Source organism: Rosa chinensis, chromosome 2 (assembly GCF_002994745.2).
Source record: "Rosa chinensis cultivar Old Blush chromosome 2, RchiOBHm-V2, whole genome shotgun sequence".
Lineage (NCBI taxonomy): Eukaryota > Viridiplantae > Streptophyta > Magnoliopsida > Rosales > Rosaceae > Rosa > Rosa chinensis.
Window position 1 is genome coordinate 68,073,490 of NC_037089.1, and position 17,116 is coordinate 68,090,605.

At 38.0% G+C, this 17,116-nt stretch overlaps 2 protein-coding genes across 2 annotated transcripts; both read left to right on the forward strand.

Annotated features, from left to right (window-relative positions):
- The first annotated feature begins 626 nt into the window (after positions 1 to 626).
- LOC112186547 (probable mediator of RNA polymerase II transcription subunit 26b) lies at positions 627 to 3,763 on the forward strand. Its single transcript, XM_024324994.2, has 3 exons — positions 627 to 1,670; positions 1,844 to 2,783; positions 3,231 to 3,763. The coding sequence occupies exons 1-2, from the start codon at positions 1,161 to 1,163 to the stop codon at positions 2,750 to 2,752; spliced, it is 1,419 nt and encodes a 472-aa protein (XP_024180762.1). The 5' UTR covers positions 627 to 1,160; the 3' UTR covers positions 2,753 to 2,783; positions 3,231 to 3,763.
- Positions 3,764 to 10,255: 6,492 nt separating this feature from the next.
- Positions 10,256 to 12,626, forward strand: LOC112186548 (protein trichome birefringence-like 43). Its single transcript, XM_024324995.2, has 5 exons — positions 10,256 to 10,574; positions 10,997 to 11,168; positions 11,313 to 11,494; positions 11,573 to 11,731; positions 12,081 to 12,626. The coding sequence occupies exons 1-5, from the start codon at positions 10,315 to 10,317 to the stop codon at positions 12,379 to 12,381; spliced, it is 1,074 nt and encodes a 357-aa protein (XP_024180763.1). The 5' UTR covers positions 10,256 to 10,314; the 3' UTR covers positions 12,382 to 12,626.
- Positions 12,627 to 17,116: the final 4,490 nt, after the last annotated feature.

Below are 17,116 nucleotides of genomic sequence, written 5' to 3' on the forward strand. Positions count from 1 at the left end.
AATACAATTTTCCTTTTTATTTGAACTAAAAAAAAATAGTCAAAACTAGTTAATATAACGGTATATTAACTCAGTGGTGTTAGCTCAGTAGTTAGAGCATCCACTACTTATGTACGAAGTCATGGGTTCGAGTCATCATGGGGGCAGGAGTGAAACCCTTTGATCCTCTTTTAAAAAGAAAGGAAAAAAAAAAAAAGATATATAAGACTAAGTAGTTATTTACTGTAACAAGATATTCTTTCCATATTCATGTTTCCACAGTAGATTTGGATATTTACGTAACGTTATTTTCTTTTCGTATTCATGTATCTACGGTAGAGTCGGATATTTACGTAACATTATTTTCTTTCCGTATTCATATTTTTATGGTAGATTCGAATACCATATCTAATGCAATTTTCCTTTTTATTCCATATTTACCGCAGGAGAATAAGGAAAAAAAAAACTAGGTTCAAAGCTTCGAAGATGTAATTGGTAACTTTTCCCAAAAAGAAAGCAGTTATCTCTTTCGTCATCTGCTAGATAATGTTACCAAAAGAGGAAAAATAGCTATAAAAAAAAAAAAAAAAAGGGATTTAAAGGTTGGAGTCCGAGACCCTCTGAAAAAAAAAACAAATAAGTAATAAAGTTTGGTCAAAAACCAAAAGCTGAAGGGCGGTATTCCTCATAACCGAACCTTCCTGGTGTTTCAGGCCTGTTTTGGTTTCTCTTCTCTTCTCTTCCTCTTCCATCACCCCTGGTTTTTTTGTTCAGCAGTTTCTCATCATAATCTTTTCCATGTTTTTCCAATTACCCAGATAATCCCACCCCCTCCAGAATTTAAATTTTTTCACTTTTTCCCTTTTCATCCACAAAGTTGGTGAATTTTTTTTTTTTTTTTTTTGTTCTCCGGTGAAGTTTGGATTTTTGGTCAGATAGATAGATAGATAGATATTGCTTGGTTCTCTATCTTTATTCTTGCTTCCATTTCCGATCAACCATATATTGACATAAAACGATCATCATCTGCTACCAAATTCTCACCTAAAAGCAATACTGATATCCGATTCCGGGATTTGAATTTGATTGAGATTTGTTTTTGGTTTGATGTTGAGTAGAATCTGATCTGTGTGGCGATCGGCGGTGTGTGCAATTGGATCCGGAGCTTGGTTTTTCCGGTCATGGCGACCACGGCCAAGTCTGGGTCTTCACTGAATTACTGGAGGAATTATTTCCGGACGGCGAATTCGGACATTTTCGGCATCATTGACCATGCCATCATGGTTGCCGCTGTGGATTGTCCCAAGGAGTTCAGGTTGCGGAGGGATCGAGTTGCTGAGCTCTTGTTTTCCTGCAGAATGAGCAGGTGTTCGGGTTGCGAAAAGGTGGAGTTGGTGGTGCCTGGTGGTCATGGTCATGGTCATGATGATCACTATGAGGTGGAGCATGATGATGATGATGATGATGATGACCGAGGAGGTGATAGAGATTTTGAGGCCGGGGCTAGTAAAGAGAGCAAGGTCAATAGCAGCAGAGATGATCAGATTGGTGAAATGAGCATGAAGAATGATCAGGATAGCAATTACAGCTATGGATTGGCTGAGGCTTTGACCGATGAGATTGAACAAGAGTCTCAGGTTTTCGGGGAGGTTTTGAGGATCAAAGGGATCTTCCAGAATAGTGAACATGAGGTATATCACTTTTCAGTTAATCTCAAATGGTATGGTTTTGTGACCAGACTTTTTTCTTATCAAATTGATTATACAGTTGTGTGTGTGTGACATTTTTGGGGAACTTTTAGCTGTGATTGGCTGCTGAGAGTGCTTTACAGCTTTAGTTTCTGATTCATCAAATGTTTTGGCAGTCTGATGCTGTATTGTTTGAGTCGTTGAGGAAGCTTGAGTTGATGGCTCTGTCTGTGGAGACTCTCAAGGCAACTGAGATTGGGAAGGCTGTTAACCGGCTAAGAAAGCATGGATCAATGAAGATTCGTAATCTTGTTCGAACACTAATTGATGGGTGGAAAGTCATGGTAGATGAATGGGTCAATGCTACTACAGCTATTGCTTCTGGGGGAACAGAAGTTATTTCAGATTCTGTTGATCCATCAATTGATGATGACTTTGAAGAAGGACTTCCCACTCCTCCATTGGATGAAGGAGCTTTCTTTGCCACTCAAACCACCTCAATGGAACTCTCTGAGTTCTTTGATGGTATGGAAGATTATGGGAATCCTCGAAACAGTGGGCAATATACCAGGAATCGTGAAAATGGAAGAAAACCATCACTGGAGAAACAAAATGTTGTGAAGCAGGAACAACAGTATGTTAGTGATCAGGGAAATGTGCTTCCCAAGAAAATAAAAAGTGAACCAGTGATGGTGAAACAAGAAGTTGATGTGAAGCCAAATAGGCCCTCAAACACCAACTCTGGCCCTCGGAGACCTCCCAAAGTAAGTATGGAGCGAAAGGGTGTCAGTAGTGTAACAAATATTGAGCAAAGAACAGATAAGGTTTCCATTCAGAAGAGGCAACTCACTGGTCAGCAGCAAGATAAATACAAGTGTTCAGATGAAGTTGCAGTGCAAGTGAAGCTTGAAGCCACAAAAAGGAAACTCCAGGAGAGTTATCAACAAGCTGAGAATGCCAAGAAGCAACGGACAGTACAGGTAATGGAATTGCATGATCTACCTAAGCAGGGGCTTGGCCATAGGAACCCACATTTAAAACCTGGAAACCACAATCGGCATAGGGCACATGGGCGGAGATTATGAGCAAGGAAGAAGTTGATCCATTGGGTCAGAGGTAATTTCCCTTGTGTTTCTTAGTATCTGTAAACTGACTTGAGTTGATGATCTATGTTCTGTTTGGTAGTGTTGTCTTTGTCACTAAGGTGAGCTCTTTTCAATTCGGTTGGTGTAGTGGATGTTTTGATTGATTTGCAAGTACGAAGCTTGCGTTCCATGCCATTTTCTGCAACTTCCATTATTCAATTCCGAATATGTAGAATATCAAAGAGCTGTAATTGACATGTGAAAGAAAAACACAACGGCTTTGTTTTTCTTCATTCATTTAGATACTCTACATTGCATGCCGTAACTCTAATATAAGTGATTGTTGTTAATGGGCCTGAGTTACTTTACGAAATGGTTAGAAGTATCTTATGTCTTTGCGAGTGTGTGGCCCTGCTTCCATAGCATGTCTTTGTGTATTGTGCCCTCTTCTTGACTGGTTGATTATTTGTTTGTGCAGTTGGGATTCATACAAAACGACAAAAGCTTGATCTGATGAGGAGATCCCCTTTAGCTCATCAGCAGCCAACAGTGATGTAGAGCCCCTGGATTCTGAGATTATTCATTTGCGTTCCCAGGCAGATGTGGCATCCTAATGGATTTCGAAGCATATACCAAGGATAACAACTCCGAGGAGTTTTTATTTTATCCCTTTAAATGCAAAGACCATCCTGTAGTGCTATCATTTGGCCCGTTGGCGATTTTATACATCAGTATAATGGAAAACAATCAAAACATGTTTGAATTACATCTTCATTAGTTAGGAGAACAATACTCATGTAGAGTATATAGAAAGTCAGAACGTGTAGAAGAACATTTATCTTTGCTAGCTGAAACTTGCAAGTGATCCAGATTAATTGGGTTGCTTATGCTCCTTGCATTATCTTTCCGAGTGTGGAATGATAATATTGACCAAACATGGTTTCTGTTCACATTGTTACTTGGAGATCAAATAATATAAACTGACCTCACAGCTGGTCCACGAATTTTGTATATGTTATGGACGGGTCCTCTTCTTCAGGATCATACCTTGGTAGGATATGGGACTGAATCAGTTTTGGCTATCGAGATGTTGCAACTTTCGAAACACTGATTCTGGTGCAGGCTGCTCGCCTTCCGCACAGGACCAACAGGTACTATTAGAAATTGCCAACTGGTGTTTGGTGACCCCTTGTGTTACCCGGCTGAATCAGGACAACAGATTCAGACATGATTCCACCTGATCATGGTTTTGATTCAGTCTTGATTGTCTGATAGCAGAAATCGTTCCTGTATACATGCTGCACGTATTCACAGTTCTATGTAGACTAATTTCACATGATATGTTATCTTAGGCCCTTCAAAAAATCGTTATTATATAAACATAGACACACATATGCTGCTTTCCTATTTACTTAATAAAGCTGCTTTGTTCCTTTTCATTTCACTTTCTACACTCTTGATTATGGGCAAGTATAGTGTAGGTAGTTCATCATCAAATTGAGTAATTTTTAGACCTACTTGCTGGTTCCTGATATAACTTCCGAGGGGAGGAGGGGGAGGTGGGAAGAGTTGTGGAACAGGGTCCTCTTTTTGTAATCTAGCTCTTTGGTCTTTGAGTCTTGTGTTTCAATTAGGGGAGTGAGCTTGTCTGCCTTGCTACTGGATTGGAAGGCAGCTATTAGTTAGCTGTTCCTTTTTCTTATGGATTATGTGGCCACTCATTTTCTTTTGTTTGATTTTGGTTCCTTCATAATATGGAAGGTGCAATGGTCAGTGCTTCTTTTTCAAGAACTATCTCATGCTCTCATTCTTTTCTCGTCTGATTTTGGTTCCTTCATTATATTGAAGGTAAAAGGGTTCTTGCTTCTTTCAGCCAATGCTGCTTTTTTATTTCTAAGAAGCTCAGAAATAGAAGTGACTTATTGTTAACAATAAACACCCTGGATTATTGTTAAATTGGTGTGGGAAGGCCTGCAGCCACAGGTGCGTGGCTGGTGTATTCATATTCAGATAGGGTTAAGATTCAACTTGTGCCATCCACTGATCTCAACCACTCCAGAGTTCACTAAGCTTATGATTTTGGCTTAACCGATCGATGCATCCAAATAATCTGTGTGAGCTCAAGAAACTTTATCATGCTGAGCTCATTAGAATTCAGAGCGCCCGTTTTTCACAAGTTTTTTCTGTTCTTCGGATACATGGGATCGAAAAATCCAATTTCTCACTCCCCGTACTAAGGCTGCACACGGATTGAGTTGGATCGGTTTTGACTCTAAACCGTCTCTATACTAAATTGAGCAGTTTAAATATTTTAGACAACCGATCATTAAAAAAAAAAACTTAACCCGATCCAATTAAAGATGGTTTGGTTTAGTCGGTTAGGCGGTTGTAACCTATATTATATTAATATACTATTTATGAAAAAAAAATTCTAGTAAAATTCAATCTAAATAATAAAAATTATATTAAATAAGCATAATCTAAATTTAAAATGCAATAATCAAATCCAAAACCAATATTCAAAAACCAAAATCTATAATATAATCAAAGTAATTGACTTATTTGATGGCTTTAGCTATAAATACTAGCTTAATTAGGGAATGAGAGATTGAGATATGTGATATGAGAGGATCAAATTAATTGTAGCGATTATATATTAAACTTCTAGGTCTTTGGGCATTGGATTCAATATGATAGTATATCATTTGAGAATAAAGTTATAATTGGATATTTAGAACTTCTTTAGAACAATTGGACAAATGAATATATATAAATATATATGTGATGCCCTGGAAATTCGTATTTATTGTCCGGAACTTAATTTAGTGATTATCGGACGATTTCGGGGCTCGTGGATGGAGTGGAAGTGTTTCGGGCGAATAATTATTCAGGAAGCGTCATTTTAGGGGGGCGCAAGGGTTGACTTTTTATTCGTTGGGTATCTCTGAAAACTTCCTTCACAAAAATCGTAGAGCGTGTCGATACGAGTTCGTGGACATATGGAACGCGGAAATCGGAGTTCGTATGAGAAAGTTATGAGCGATTGAAGTTTGGGGATATTTCTATAAATATAAGAAAATCTGAGATTTTTTCATAAATCCCAAAACTTCTGAAATTTCCATTTTCTTCCCCAGATTCTCTATGTTATCTCTCCTCACTCCGTGCGACCTGACGGTGACCCGACTCGGACCCATCTCCGTTTTCCGACCACTAGCAGCGGCGGGCCCAGCTTGGACAGGCGCGCCTCAGCCTCCGTCGTCGACCCCTTGTGTTGTTTTCACCGGTGGAACACCTCAGAGGGAGATCAAAGGCCCTCAGTTGTACGATCGGGACCCGACCGGTTTCCGATCTTCAGGGACTTCTCGGCCGATTTCCTCACGGTTCTGGGATCGTCTCTTCCTCCTGATCATCCTCATACTTACCTTGTTGGACTATTTTGCGTGAGGAGTGAAGGATCAAGGTTTGAAAATCAGCGGTTCTGGTTGGATCTGGAATCTTGATTAGACGGCCGAGATTAATCCAACTTCCAAGTTTGATCTAGGACGATCTAGACCGAATCTCACTTAGCTCCAGGTATGGAAGTTGCTCATCCCTTAAATTTGAACAAGTTTGTAGTTGACGAATTTTGCATCGGAGGTGTTTGACCCGGCGTTGACCCCCACCGTTGACCACACGCTGACCCGCCGCTTGTGGCGGAGCGTCTAGCGTCCTTTTTGTTTGTTGTTTTCAATTTATTCATCTACTCACCGATACAGTAGTGTTGACATATTATAAGGTTATTTTGGAGAAAGTTGATGCATGCTAGGATTTCAGTTTTACGCATTATCTTCCGTTTGCAAAATTATCTTTGTATAATTTTGATAGGATGATCCCAAGGGCGATCCGTGAGAATGCGACCGTTGGATCGTTGTTTAAGTGTGTTATAAATCAATTGCTAAGTTAGGATCGTATTTTGATTAGGTGATTGACAGTTTTGGTTGGGTGGACGGTTGGGATTGTGATTTTGGGCTATATTGAAGACGCGGCTGGATTTGAGATGAGTAAATCTCACGTGGTTCATTTACGAACGGATTATTTATTACTCAGAGTTACTTGTTTAATTGTTAAATCATTTTCGAAACTAATTATTTGTTTTAAAATATATGAACTTGATCGACAACGGTTTATGGGTAGGTTAAAACAACGTTTTGATATAAAATGATTTTCGAGTAGTTAATTTGTAAAACTATAGTTAGTATTAGTGGCATCCCTGAGCGGGTGACTACGTATGTATATATTTACGTGATATATATATCTGGATGGTGTGGCATTGTGATGTGACAATTGTGAGTCGGAAGGTTTCAGTGATAAACCTGGGTATTGTTCTGAGGGCCAGGTGGTCCAAAGTCTGAAGGTTACAGTAGTAAACCTGGGTTTGTTCTTAGGGCCGAAAGGTTTGAAGTCCGAAGGTTACAGTGGTAAACCTGGGTGTAAAGATATCGTAAGGTTGAACCTCGACCGAGGTGACAGGTTACGATTCAGTTAGAGCACTTGTTTGTCTGCAGTTGTACTTCTTGGGGGATAACTTGGTGTTATGGCACTCAAGAGTACATGTTTTTAAAAGAGAGTTTCGAGTGTTTGGAGTTGATGGGTGATCATCGATTTTAGTGTGAGTTGTTTGACTTCCTTATTGATTTTCCTTCTCATTCTATATGTTGATTTAATTGTAATCTCCTGAACTAAAATACATGCAAGGATTACTATGATGTTGAGTTGTGTGATTTTAGGTGATCTCCTGAACTAATTTTCTATGTAGGGATTACTAAATTTTACCTAGTGTGATTGTATGTTGGTTGTGTTTTGTGGAGTTAAATGTTGTTGCTTTAATTTATCTCACGAATTGAGAAATTATAAGCATGAATGACGTGAGTCATTTTAATTGAGTTTACTCATACGAGCTTAAAAAGCTTACCGGGTTTGTTGTTTGCAATCCCGGTGCACTATTCTATGGTGTAGCGGTTATTCCTGCAGGTGAGGACCACCAGGGCTGAGTACGAGGGCGTGGAGTGCAGCAATGTTAGGTTCATAACCTATTTTGTTGGCGTACTGCTGTTTTTGGTATGCTCCTTGTGAGCGTGTACATTTGTATATTAGATCTCTTGAGTTTTGTATACACTCGTTGATGTGATATTCGACTTAAGTGATCGAGTCTTTATTAACTTGTAGTTATTACTCTGAATTATCTGAAAAAGTTTCTTCTAATTGTAAGAGTTGGTTTAATTATCACGTTTCGGATTCGAATATCTTAATTCGAAATTCGGGGCGTGACAATATATATATATATATATATATATGGGTTTTTATCATAGGTGGGGTCTGAACTATGTCTGACCGGACTGAATGGTACCTAGACTTTTAAAATGATCAAATAGGTACCTGAACTTCCAAAACCACATCATTAAGATACTTCCGTCTATATTCCGTTAATCCTCCGTTAATTGCAGGGATAAATCAGATATTTCACCCAAATTGACCACTAAAATGACTGTTATAACCTCATCTGACATTTTGTCCATTTCCCTCCTTTTTATCTTAATTTCCCTCCAAAAAAATTGACTCTTCCCCCAACACTATTCATGTAAAACTTTTCATCAAATTTTACCTCCAATTATTGTCTTTCGATAAATAATAATCAACATCTCAACATCAAGTTTTCTTGAATAATTTTTATTGTTCTTCAAAAATTAGCCTAACATAATGAAATACCAAATTATTCAAGTTTTACCTCCAATTATTGTCTTTCGATAATAAAATTAGCCTAACATAATGAAATACCAAAATAATTTTATTGTCTTTCGATAAATAATAATCAACATCTCAACATCAAGTTTTCTTGAATAATTTTTATTGTTCTTCAAAAATTAGCCTAACATAATGAAATACCAAATTATTCAAGTTTTACCTCCAATTATTGTCTTTCGATAATAAAATTAGCCTAACATAATGAAATACCAAAATAATTTTATTGTCTTTCGATAAATAATAATCAACATCTCAACATCAAGTTTTCTTGAATAATTTTTATTGTTCTTCAAAAATTAGCCTAACATAAAAATTATTTTGGTATTTCATTATGTTAGGCTAATTTTTGAAGAACAATAAAAATTATTCAAGAAAACTTGATGTTGAGATGTTGATTATTATTTATCGAAAGACAATAATTGGAGGTAAAATTTAATGAAAAGTTTTATTATGTTAGGCTAATTTTGGTATTTCATTATGTTAGGCTAATTTTATTATCGAAAGACAATAATTAGAGGTAAAACTTGAATAATTTGGTATTTCATTATGTTAGGCTAATTTTTGAAGAACAATAAAAATTATTCAAGAAAACTTGATGTTGAGATGTTGATTATTATTTATCGAAAGACAATAATTGGAGGTAAAATTTGATGAAAAGTTTTACATGAATAGTGTTGGGGGAAGAGTCAATTTTTTTAGAGGGAAATTAAGATAGAAAGGAGGGAAATTGACAAAATGTCAGATGAGGTTATAACAGTCATTTTAGTGGTCAATTTGGGTGAAATGTCTGATTTATCCCTATAATTAACGGAGGATTAACGGAATATAGACGGAAGTACCTTAATGATGTGGTTTTGGAAGTTCAGGTACTTATTTGATCATTTTAAAAGTCCAGGTACCATTCAGTCCGGTCAGACATAGTTCAGACCCCACCTATGATAAAAACCCTATATATAAATTTAAAAAAAAATTCATTACATTTCAAACATACCGGTCAGTTCGGGTTCCGCGGTTTAAGCAAAAGAGAAACCAAACTAACCCAATTCATAAATGGTTTGGTTTGGTATTGAACTGGCTTTCAATTTTTAAAATTAAAAAACCTTAACCAAATCATATTTACAGGTCAGTTTTGACCGGTTTGGCCGGTTTGTACTGTTTTTTGCCCACCCCTACCCCGTACTAGTGACTCCATGGGCAACAAGATCATCATGGGTTCAAGGAAAGCTGCTTCATTTTCTCTGGTAAAGATCACTTTTATGTATTGCCCTGCAACTCAGGTCTCATGATCAAGAAAAGAGATTCCAACATGAACTTCAAATAGGATAAAAAAGAAAAAGAAAAAAAAGTAGTAAAGGCAATATATAAATTTATAATTTCCAACGCACGATATGCATGTCAAATCTGACTGTCAACCCTGCCATCAGCGTTTCCCATTAGCCATGAATCTACATCCTTCAATTAACTTAATTAATTAGTCCTTGACAATTAATTAGTTAGCTAGGCAATAGAACCCTTCAAGTCACCTTTAACTTCAAAAAAAATGTGGCAAACTGCTGACAAGTGACAGTTTTATAACTCCCCTTCCCCCCACTCTCTCCACGTTTGAAACATTTGCCAACCTGCATTAGTATGATGTCCATTCATTCATAAATTTCGTGAATTGATTTAGAATACGAAATTAATTTTCCCATCAATTTATCTCTATTTAAATTGGTCTCATCCTCTTCACAGAACTCGATCTGCACGGTCTGGTTCTTTCATTCTCCATTAGTTTCTTCCATATGGGTGCATTGGGAACTATTGCCATTGCACTTCTGGTGCTACCACTTCTACATGACCAAGTACATGGGAAGCATGCATACGAGAACTTGAACAAGTGTGATATTTACCAAGGAAGCTGGGTTTATGACGATTCCTATCCTCTTTATGATTCAAGTCTCTGCAACTTCATACAGAAGGAGTTCGAGTGCCAACAAAATGGGCGACCCGACAAACACTATCTCAAATATAGATGGCAACCCTCTTCATGCATGTTACCAAGGTGCGTTTTCTTAGTTCTTGCTAAATTGGGAAGAGAAGAATCGAACTCCCATCTCGGTGTTGGGGTAACTGTGTAGGCATTCCACAGTATTCCTCAATGTAAATCGATATGTATTTACTTTTGGTTTCATTTGTTCTTCTTTTTGTTATTTAGAGGGAAAAAAGCAGATCAAAGATGTCAATGGGATAGAGAGATTAACTCTAATCTTCGAACCTCGATTGTGACGGTACACTAATAACACAAAGCTACAAGTCCAACCGAAGAGACATCCTTAGATTTTGCTTACTACTTAACTAGTACCTCGATCTTCCTGAGATAATTTTTGGTTCAACTGTTTGGTATTAGCTTAGCTAGCTAGCTCAATTTTAATTAGTCAGTTGTGTAATGTTTCAACTGTTCTCTTACTATGAATGACTTTATAGGTTTGATGGTGAAGATTTATTGGAAAGATTGAGAAATAAGCGCATCATGTTTGTTGGAGACTCGTTAAGTTTGAACCAGTGGCAATCTCTCACATGTATGCTTCATGCAGCCTCATCACAATCTAAGTACACTATTGAAAGAACAGGAAGCATCTCTACAATGACATTCCTGGTAATAATTTCTGTATGACTTTAATTTGGCATTGGGTTTTAACATTAGTATTTCTCCTTAAGAAGTTAATATAGTAGTCTCTTTTTACCTAGTTTGAATACTTAATCCTAATTAACTCGATCAATACCCTTATATATATTGCAGAGTCACAATGCTTCTTTGATGCTTGCACGCAATGCACTTCTTGTTGACATTGTAGAAGAAAGACAGGGGAGGGTTTTGAAGCTGGACTCCATTGATCATAAGGATCAGAAAGCATGGAAAGACATTGATATATTGATTTTCAACTCATGGCATTGGTGGCTCCACACAGGAAGGAAACAACCGTGAGATCATCATCACTCAGGCCTTAATTATATGCATTCCGATGAGTTAATATGACTATTATTATTTAATCTATGCAGGTGGGATTTTATTCAAGATGGAGACAATTTACATGAAGACATGGATCGCCTTGTTGCTTATGAGAAAGCCTTAAAAACTTGGGCTCGATGGGTGGACAAAAATGTTGATCCGACTAAAACCAAAGTCTTCTTTCAAGGGATTTCACCCACTCATTGGAAGTAAGTTTCGGAAATTATCAAATTGATCAGTAGACTCAAACATGACCCATCACACATTGATCAGTTTGTTAAATGCTACCAAGAACTTTCTTATAGTGTTTCCATACATGAGATATTTGCATCCTGAAGCACCACCAAAAACACTTTTGACATTCCAAAAGCCCGTAGTGCCAAGCAAATCTTTAGTGTAGACTGAACTTCTTAACCATCGGTACGGTAGTCATCTCTCCTTAACAAGCTAAGCTAGCTAGCATTGAAAGTACCTAATGTGTTAACATTCTCGTCTTACATTAATTTTTATGTTGTTACTAAACTTGAAGATCCATGTTCTTGTTGTGAAAATCATCAGTTCAAGTTATTGGGGGTACCCTGAAGGGAAGAATTGCAGCAGGGAAACACAACCACTAATAGTGCCACCATACCCAAGAAGCCGACACCCGGCAGAAGGGATTGTGGAAAAAGTATTGAGCGACATGTCAAAGCCGGTGGGTTTGCTCAATGTAACAGGACTGTCCCGGCTAAGGAAAGATGCACACCCGTCCATATATGGCAACGGAGGGCACCGCGGCATGGACTGCAGCCACTGGTGTCTAGCTGGAGTTCCTGATACTTGGAACAGGCTGTTATACGCTGAAGTCATTCGACGTTAAACTGTTTTACTTTCGGTATCGTAAGTGTTGATTTGCATGATAAACACAATCTAATGCTCCAAAATTAACTTGGCGAAAATGTTGTTGTAAACTTGTCATCATAGCTAGAGCTATCTAATCAGCATTGTTGATTGAATTGAATTGGTACTGAAAATCTTGGCATCATATCAAATGAATAAGATCTTTGGAGTGAGATTAAGAATATTGCTTCAAAATTAATGAATATTGCTTCACTATATATAAATAGTGTAAATGAATATGGTAACTAATTTTGTTCTCAATGTTGTATTTTAGTTCAAATAATTGTAATTTTTTGTTTAAATAGTTGTAAATGAGTATATGAGATACTCACAAGTACCATAACTTGTCTCTACATTGGAACTAAATAATAGTTTAATTCGATTCTATGCATTCTACTGATTCCAAAACGTACGAGGGCTAGAAACTAGATTTATTTTGGGAAGAAAAGATGGGTTGCAATCACCAGTTCACCACCTTGACGTCAAATTGAAAGCTTTAGAAAGGTAGACGTACAGTCCACAAATTGTCAGCTGTGGGAGTCGAAATGGCTGATGAGTATATCCATTAATTATTCTCATTCTTCATGGTCATTACATTTGAGTTCAGAACCATAATGATGAAGTTTAAAGCTCAGTGGACCCCTATTTCGATGCAAGTTCTAGAACTGAGCAAGAATCCAAGTTCGATCCCTCTCACTCTTGCTCCGATGATTGCTATGGTTTCTAAACCAGGGGGTACCTATATATATATATATATATATATATATATATAGGGCCCTTCTAGTGAGGGATCCCTTTTTTTGGTCTTTTATAGGGATAGGCATTATACTAACTTTTCGATCATATTTTCACATCTTAACCGTTCAGTTTTTAGGTCCTAATGTATAGATCACTTCTGCAAATTTTCAGCCAATTTGATGATTGTTAAGGCATCCAAAACTGCAATTTACCATTATAAACACGAACGGTTCCGGTTCCACAGATTCGGTCCGTTCGTATAAATTGCAGTTTTGGATGTCTTAACGATCACCAATTTGGCTGAAAATTTGCATAAGTGATCTATACATTAGGACCTAAAAACTGAACGGTTAAGATGTGAAAATACGATCTAAAAGTTGGTCTAATGTCTATCCCTATAAAAGACCAAAAAAAGGGATCCCTTAGTGGAAGCCCTCTATATATATATATATATATATATATATATATATGTTAATTTCTCAAATCTTAATGATAATTGCAATACCACTACAGGTACCTCAAATCTTGATAATAAGGGTACGGTTTACTTCCCTAACCTGCTCGTGACACTTTTTTTTTTGGAAAAATTTCAGTTTATTACCCTGTACTTTGCACTCAACATCATGTCAGTCCCTCCCATTTCAATTTGATCAGTAACACCCCTGCACTTTCAATTTCAATCAACCGTGTCCAATTTTTACTGTTCCGTCCAAATCAAATGTTAAGCGATGACCTGGCAACGACCAACTGATTCAGTGGGCCCATTTAAAGGGCTAAATTTGACATTTCACACAACTTTCCTAAAAAAAAAATTGGATCGAATGACCCTAAATTTTGGAAGACGACGACGACTCGTCGAAGATAGAAGATTGCAGCTTGCCCAATCACTTTGCATCAGAAACTGATGGGATGCTAAATTTCAAGCAGAAACAGTAAAACTGATGCATATCCACAAATAATAACTCTTCTAATATCAGATTGGTCGGCAAACACTGTTAACTGAAATCAGAAGATTTCTGGGACCAAAACTAAGAAGAATCTGTAACAACTCAAGAGCACCAAAAACAACCTGATTTTCAGCTTCTTTTTCAAAAATCAACCGCTTGTGAACTTCAACCAAACCCCAAACCAAATTCTAGTCAAGATTGTTGCTTTCACTCACCAAACACAAACCAAAACAAAATATTGCATTCATTCACTCCCCAAACACAAACCAAAACAAAATCTTGCATTCATAAGAAGATAAGAAAAACAAACAACAAAATTATGGAACAAACGTGCCAAAATCCAGAACCAAAAAGCTCAAAATTGAACTAAGAAAGAGAGCAAGATAGAGATAAAGAAACTTAATTTACTCAAACCCATCAGTGAAATCAGCGCTACCATCTTCTTGATCAACTGGGTCTTGTTCTTGCCTCGCCATTTGCTGCTGTGACGTCAGCAAGCGATTGAGGCCATCAACAACCAGAAAGAAGCTCTGGTACAGGTCCTCATCGGGCACTGGAACATCATTGAGCACAGGGACGTCACCTATCTTGATCGTATTGATAATAAACCTTCTTCAAAAGTCGGCAGCAGCTTCTGGACCACGTGCTCCCTGAAAATCACCTAGTAATCGGAGCTGTTCCTTGAGTAGTCTTTGACGGCAATGAAAACCATCAGCGTCGTATTCTGGTTAAACCCAATCATTTGGGCATCAAGAAGCGCATCCATGATCAAACAACCTTCAGACCTAAGCGGATCTGTAACCTACCCGAAAGGCCGGTGTGGTTGACCCGAAACTCTAGCAATCGAAGCCGGCGCCGAAGTTTCATCAGCCTCCAAGAAAGACAAGGTAAAGAACCGATCGATGGTGTATATCATCATCGACCCCATTGTCCAAAAAAAACTCGGGTCGACCCGAACATCATTGATCGACTAATAGCCTCTTGAAGCCGGAGATGAAGTCAAAATTAGTGTGTAATTCGGGAGAAGAGTTTTGATTTGTGAAGAAGACATGTCTAAACTGAGAGAGAGAGAGGAGAGTGGAGAAAGACCTTGGAGAGGTCCGGCGAGGCCAAGGTGCTGATCTGAGGGTCGAGGGAGATGAGGTGGGTGGAGATGGGGGGAATGGAGCTCTGAGCAGATTTTTAGGGTCATTCGATCCAATTTTTTTTTTTTTTTAAGGAAAATTGTGTGAAATGTCAAATTTAGCCCTTTAAATGGGCCCACTGAATCATTTGGTCGTTGCCAGGTCATCACTTAACGTTTGATTTGGACGGAACAGTAAAAATTGGACACGGTTGATTGAAATTGAAAGTGCAGGGATGTTACTGATCAAATTAAAAGGGGAGGGACTGACATGATGTTGAGTGCAAAGTACAGAGCAGTAAACTGAAACTTTTCCTTCTTTTTTTTTATATATACCACAAACTGCCGCACCGGTTTATCACTATGTTCAACCGATAAATGTTGTTGTTTCGTATCAATCTGGTCGCTGTAACCCAACATATCGTGGCTATAATCCTAGAGGATCAGATCAAGGGGTGGATATAATCATTCATGGAAATGGAAGGGTTTTTATATATACCACAAACTGCCGCACCGGTTTATCACTATGTTCAACCGCATACATAAATGTTGTTGTTTCGTATCAATCTGGTCGCTGTAACCCAACATATCGTGGCTATAATCCTAGAGGATCTGATCAAGGGGTGGATATAATCATCCATGGAAATGGAAGAGGCTAGGGTATATAATGACAATTGTCTTTATGTCATGACAATTGTCTTTATGTCTCGACCCACAACAATGAATGCTTCACTTCAATGGTGTTTTGTATCACATATAAAATGCAGTCTACGAGCATATATGACATTGGATAGTTGGCAACGTGACAACTTTGGTGAACGTTGGAAAGCGATGATGGATGTGCGTCAATGTCTAGAACCAATTCTGGGACTTCTTATTTTTTTATGATATTCAAGAGGAGAATGTCTCTAACTGATGGCTCAAATAATGGAACAGTTGTTATTCAAGGATGATGCCTATTAGACTTAACGTGCAAAGATTACTGGCTTAAAGATTATACACAAGGGTTTAGGGTCTTGGTTGGAGAGCACTGTGTTTTGCAAGCATGGCGTACGTGGTTAAACATGTAGCTAGATACAGTAGATCTCTGAAACCCAAATTTCCCTTCTTCTTTTGGTAAACAACAGTTCCCCGAGTTTACTCTGATGTATAAGACACTTTTTCTTTTTCTTTTTTGTCGGTCTTGGCATGGGCCGCATGGCGTAACATTTTAGCAGCCAAAGATTTATCGAAACAAAAGGGTTCGTTGGCAAGTCGGCCATGGTGAGGCAATTTCTACATAGGCTGAGCCTTGGCTAGCTTCGGAAATCTCCTAGTTTCAAACCTTCTCCACCGTTGCTAAATATTCATATAACTATTCACTGGCAAATGGCAATGTTAGCGATTCTATTTCAAATCATCCTCTTTGGAATGTGGACAGAGTTAAACTAAACTCTCCTACCTGAGGATGCTTCAACGATTCTTTCTATCCCATTGAGCGAGCGACACAAAATCCTTGTATTTGGCACGATGATCCTAACTTAAAGGCCAATTTCCAATAAAATGTTCTTATTGTGCGGCGCCTATCATTTACATCGATCTCAAGTAGCTTCAGCCCTTACTAGCGAGCTGAAGCAAGTTCTGTACTTACCGGCCATTTGGGTGCACGCATGGGACAACGACAAAGGAGGCTCAATGATCTAAGAAGACCTAAGCTCTCGAAGCCTGGATAATTGGAACCCACGAAATAGCTTAGCTACTATATGTTGCAAGCTAGCTCTTTCCTTTCTCCAGTGTCGATCCGTTGTATATATAGAAGTAAAAAATACAAGGTGAAATTCATTTTACACCCAATTTTCATAAGAAATAGTAGGAAAAACCCACCCACATTTTCTTTTTAATATACACCCAAATATGCCAACTAGGAT

Coding starts and splice junctions, on each gene's coding strand:
- LOC112186547 (XM_024324994.2), top strand. CDS start 1,161: ATGGCGACCACGGCCAAGTCTGGGTCTTCACTGAATTACTGGAGGAAT. Junction 1,671..1,843: donor TCCAGAATAGTGAACATGAG/GTATATCACTTT, acceptor ATGTTTTGGCAG/TCTGATGCTGTATTGTTTGA.
- LOC112186548 (XM_024324995.2), top strand. CDS start 10,315: ATGGGTGCATTGGGAACTATTGCCATTGCACTTCTGGTGCTACCACTT. Junction 10,575..10,996: donor TCTTCATGCATGTTACCAAG/GTGCGTTTTCTT, acceptor ATGACTTTATAG/GTTTGATGGTGAAGATTTAT. Junction 11,732..12,080: donor ATTTCACCCACTCATTGGAA/GTAAGTTTCGGA, acceptor GAAAATCATCAG/TTCAAGTTATTGGGGGTACC.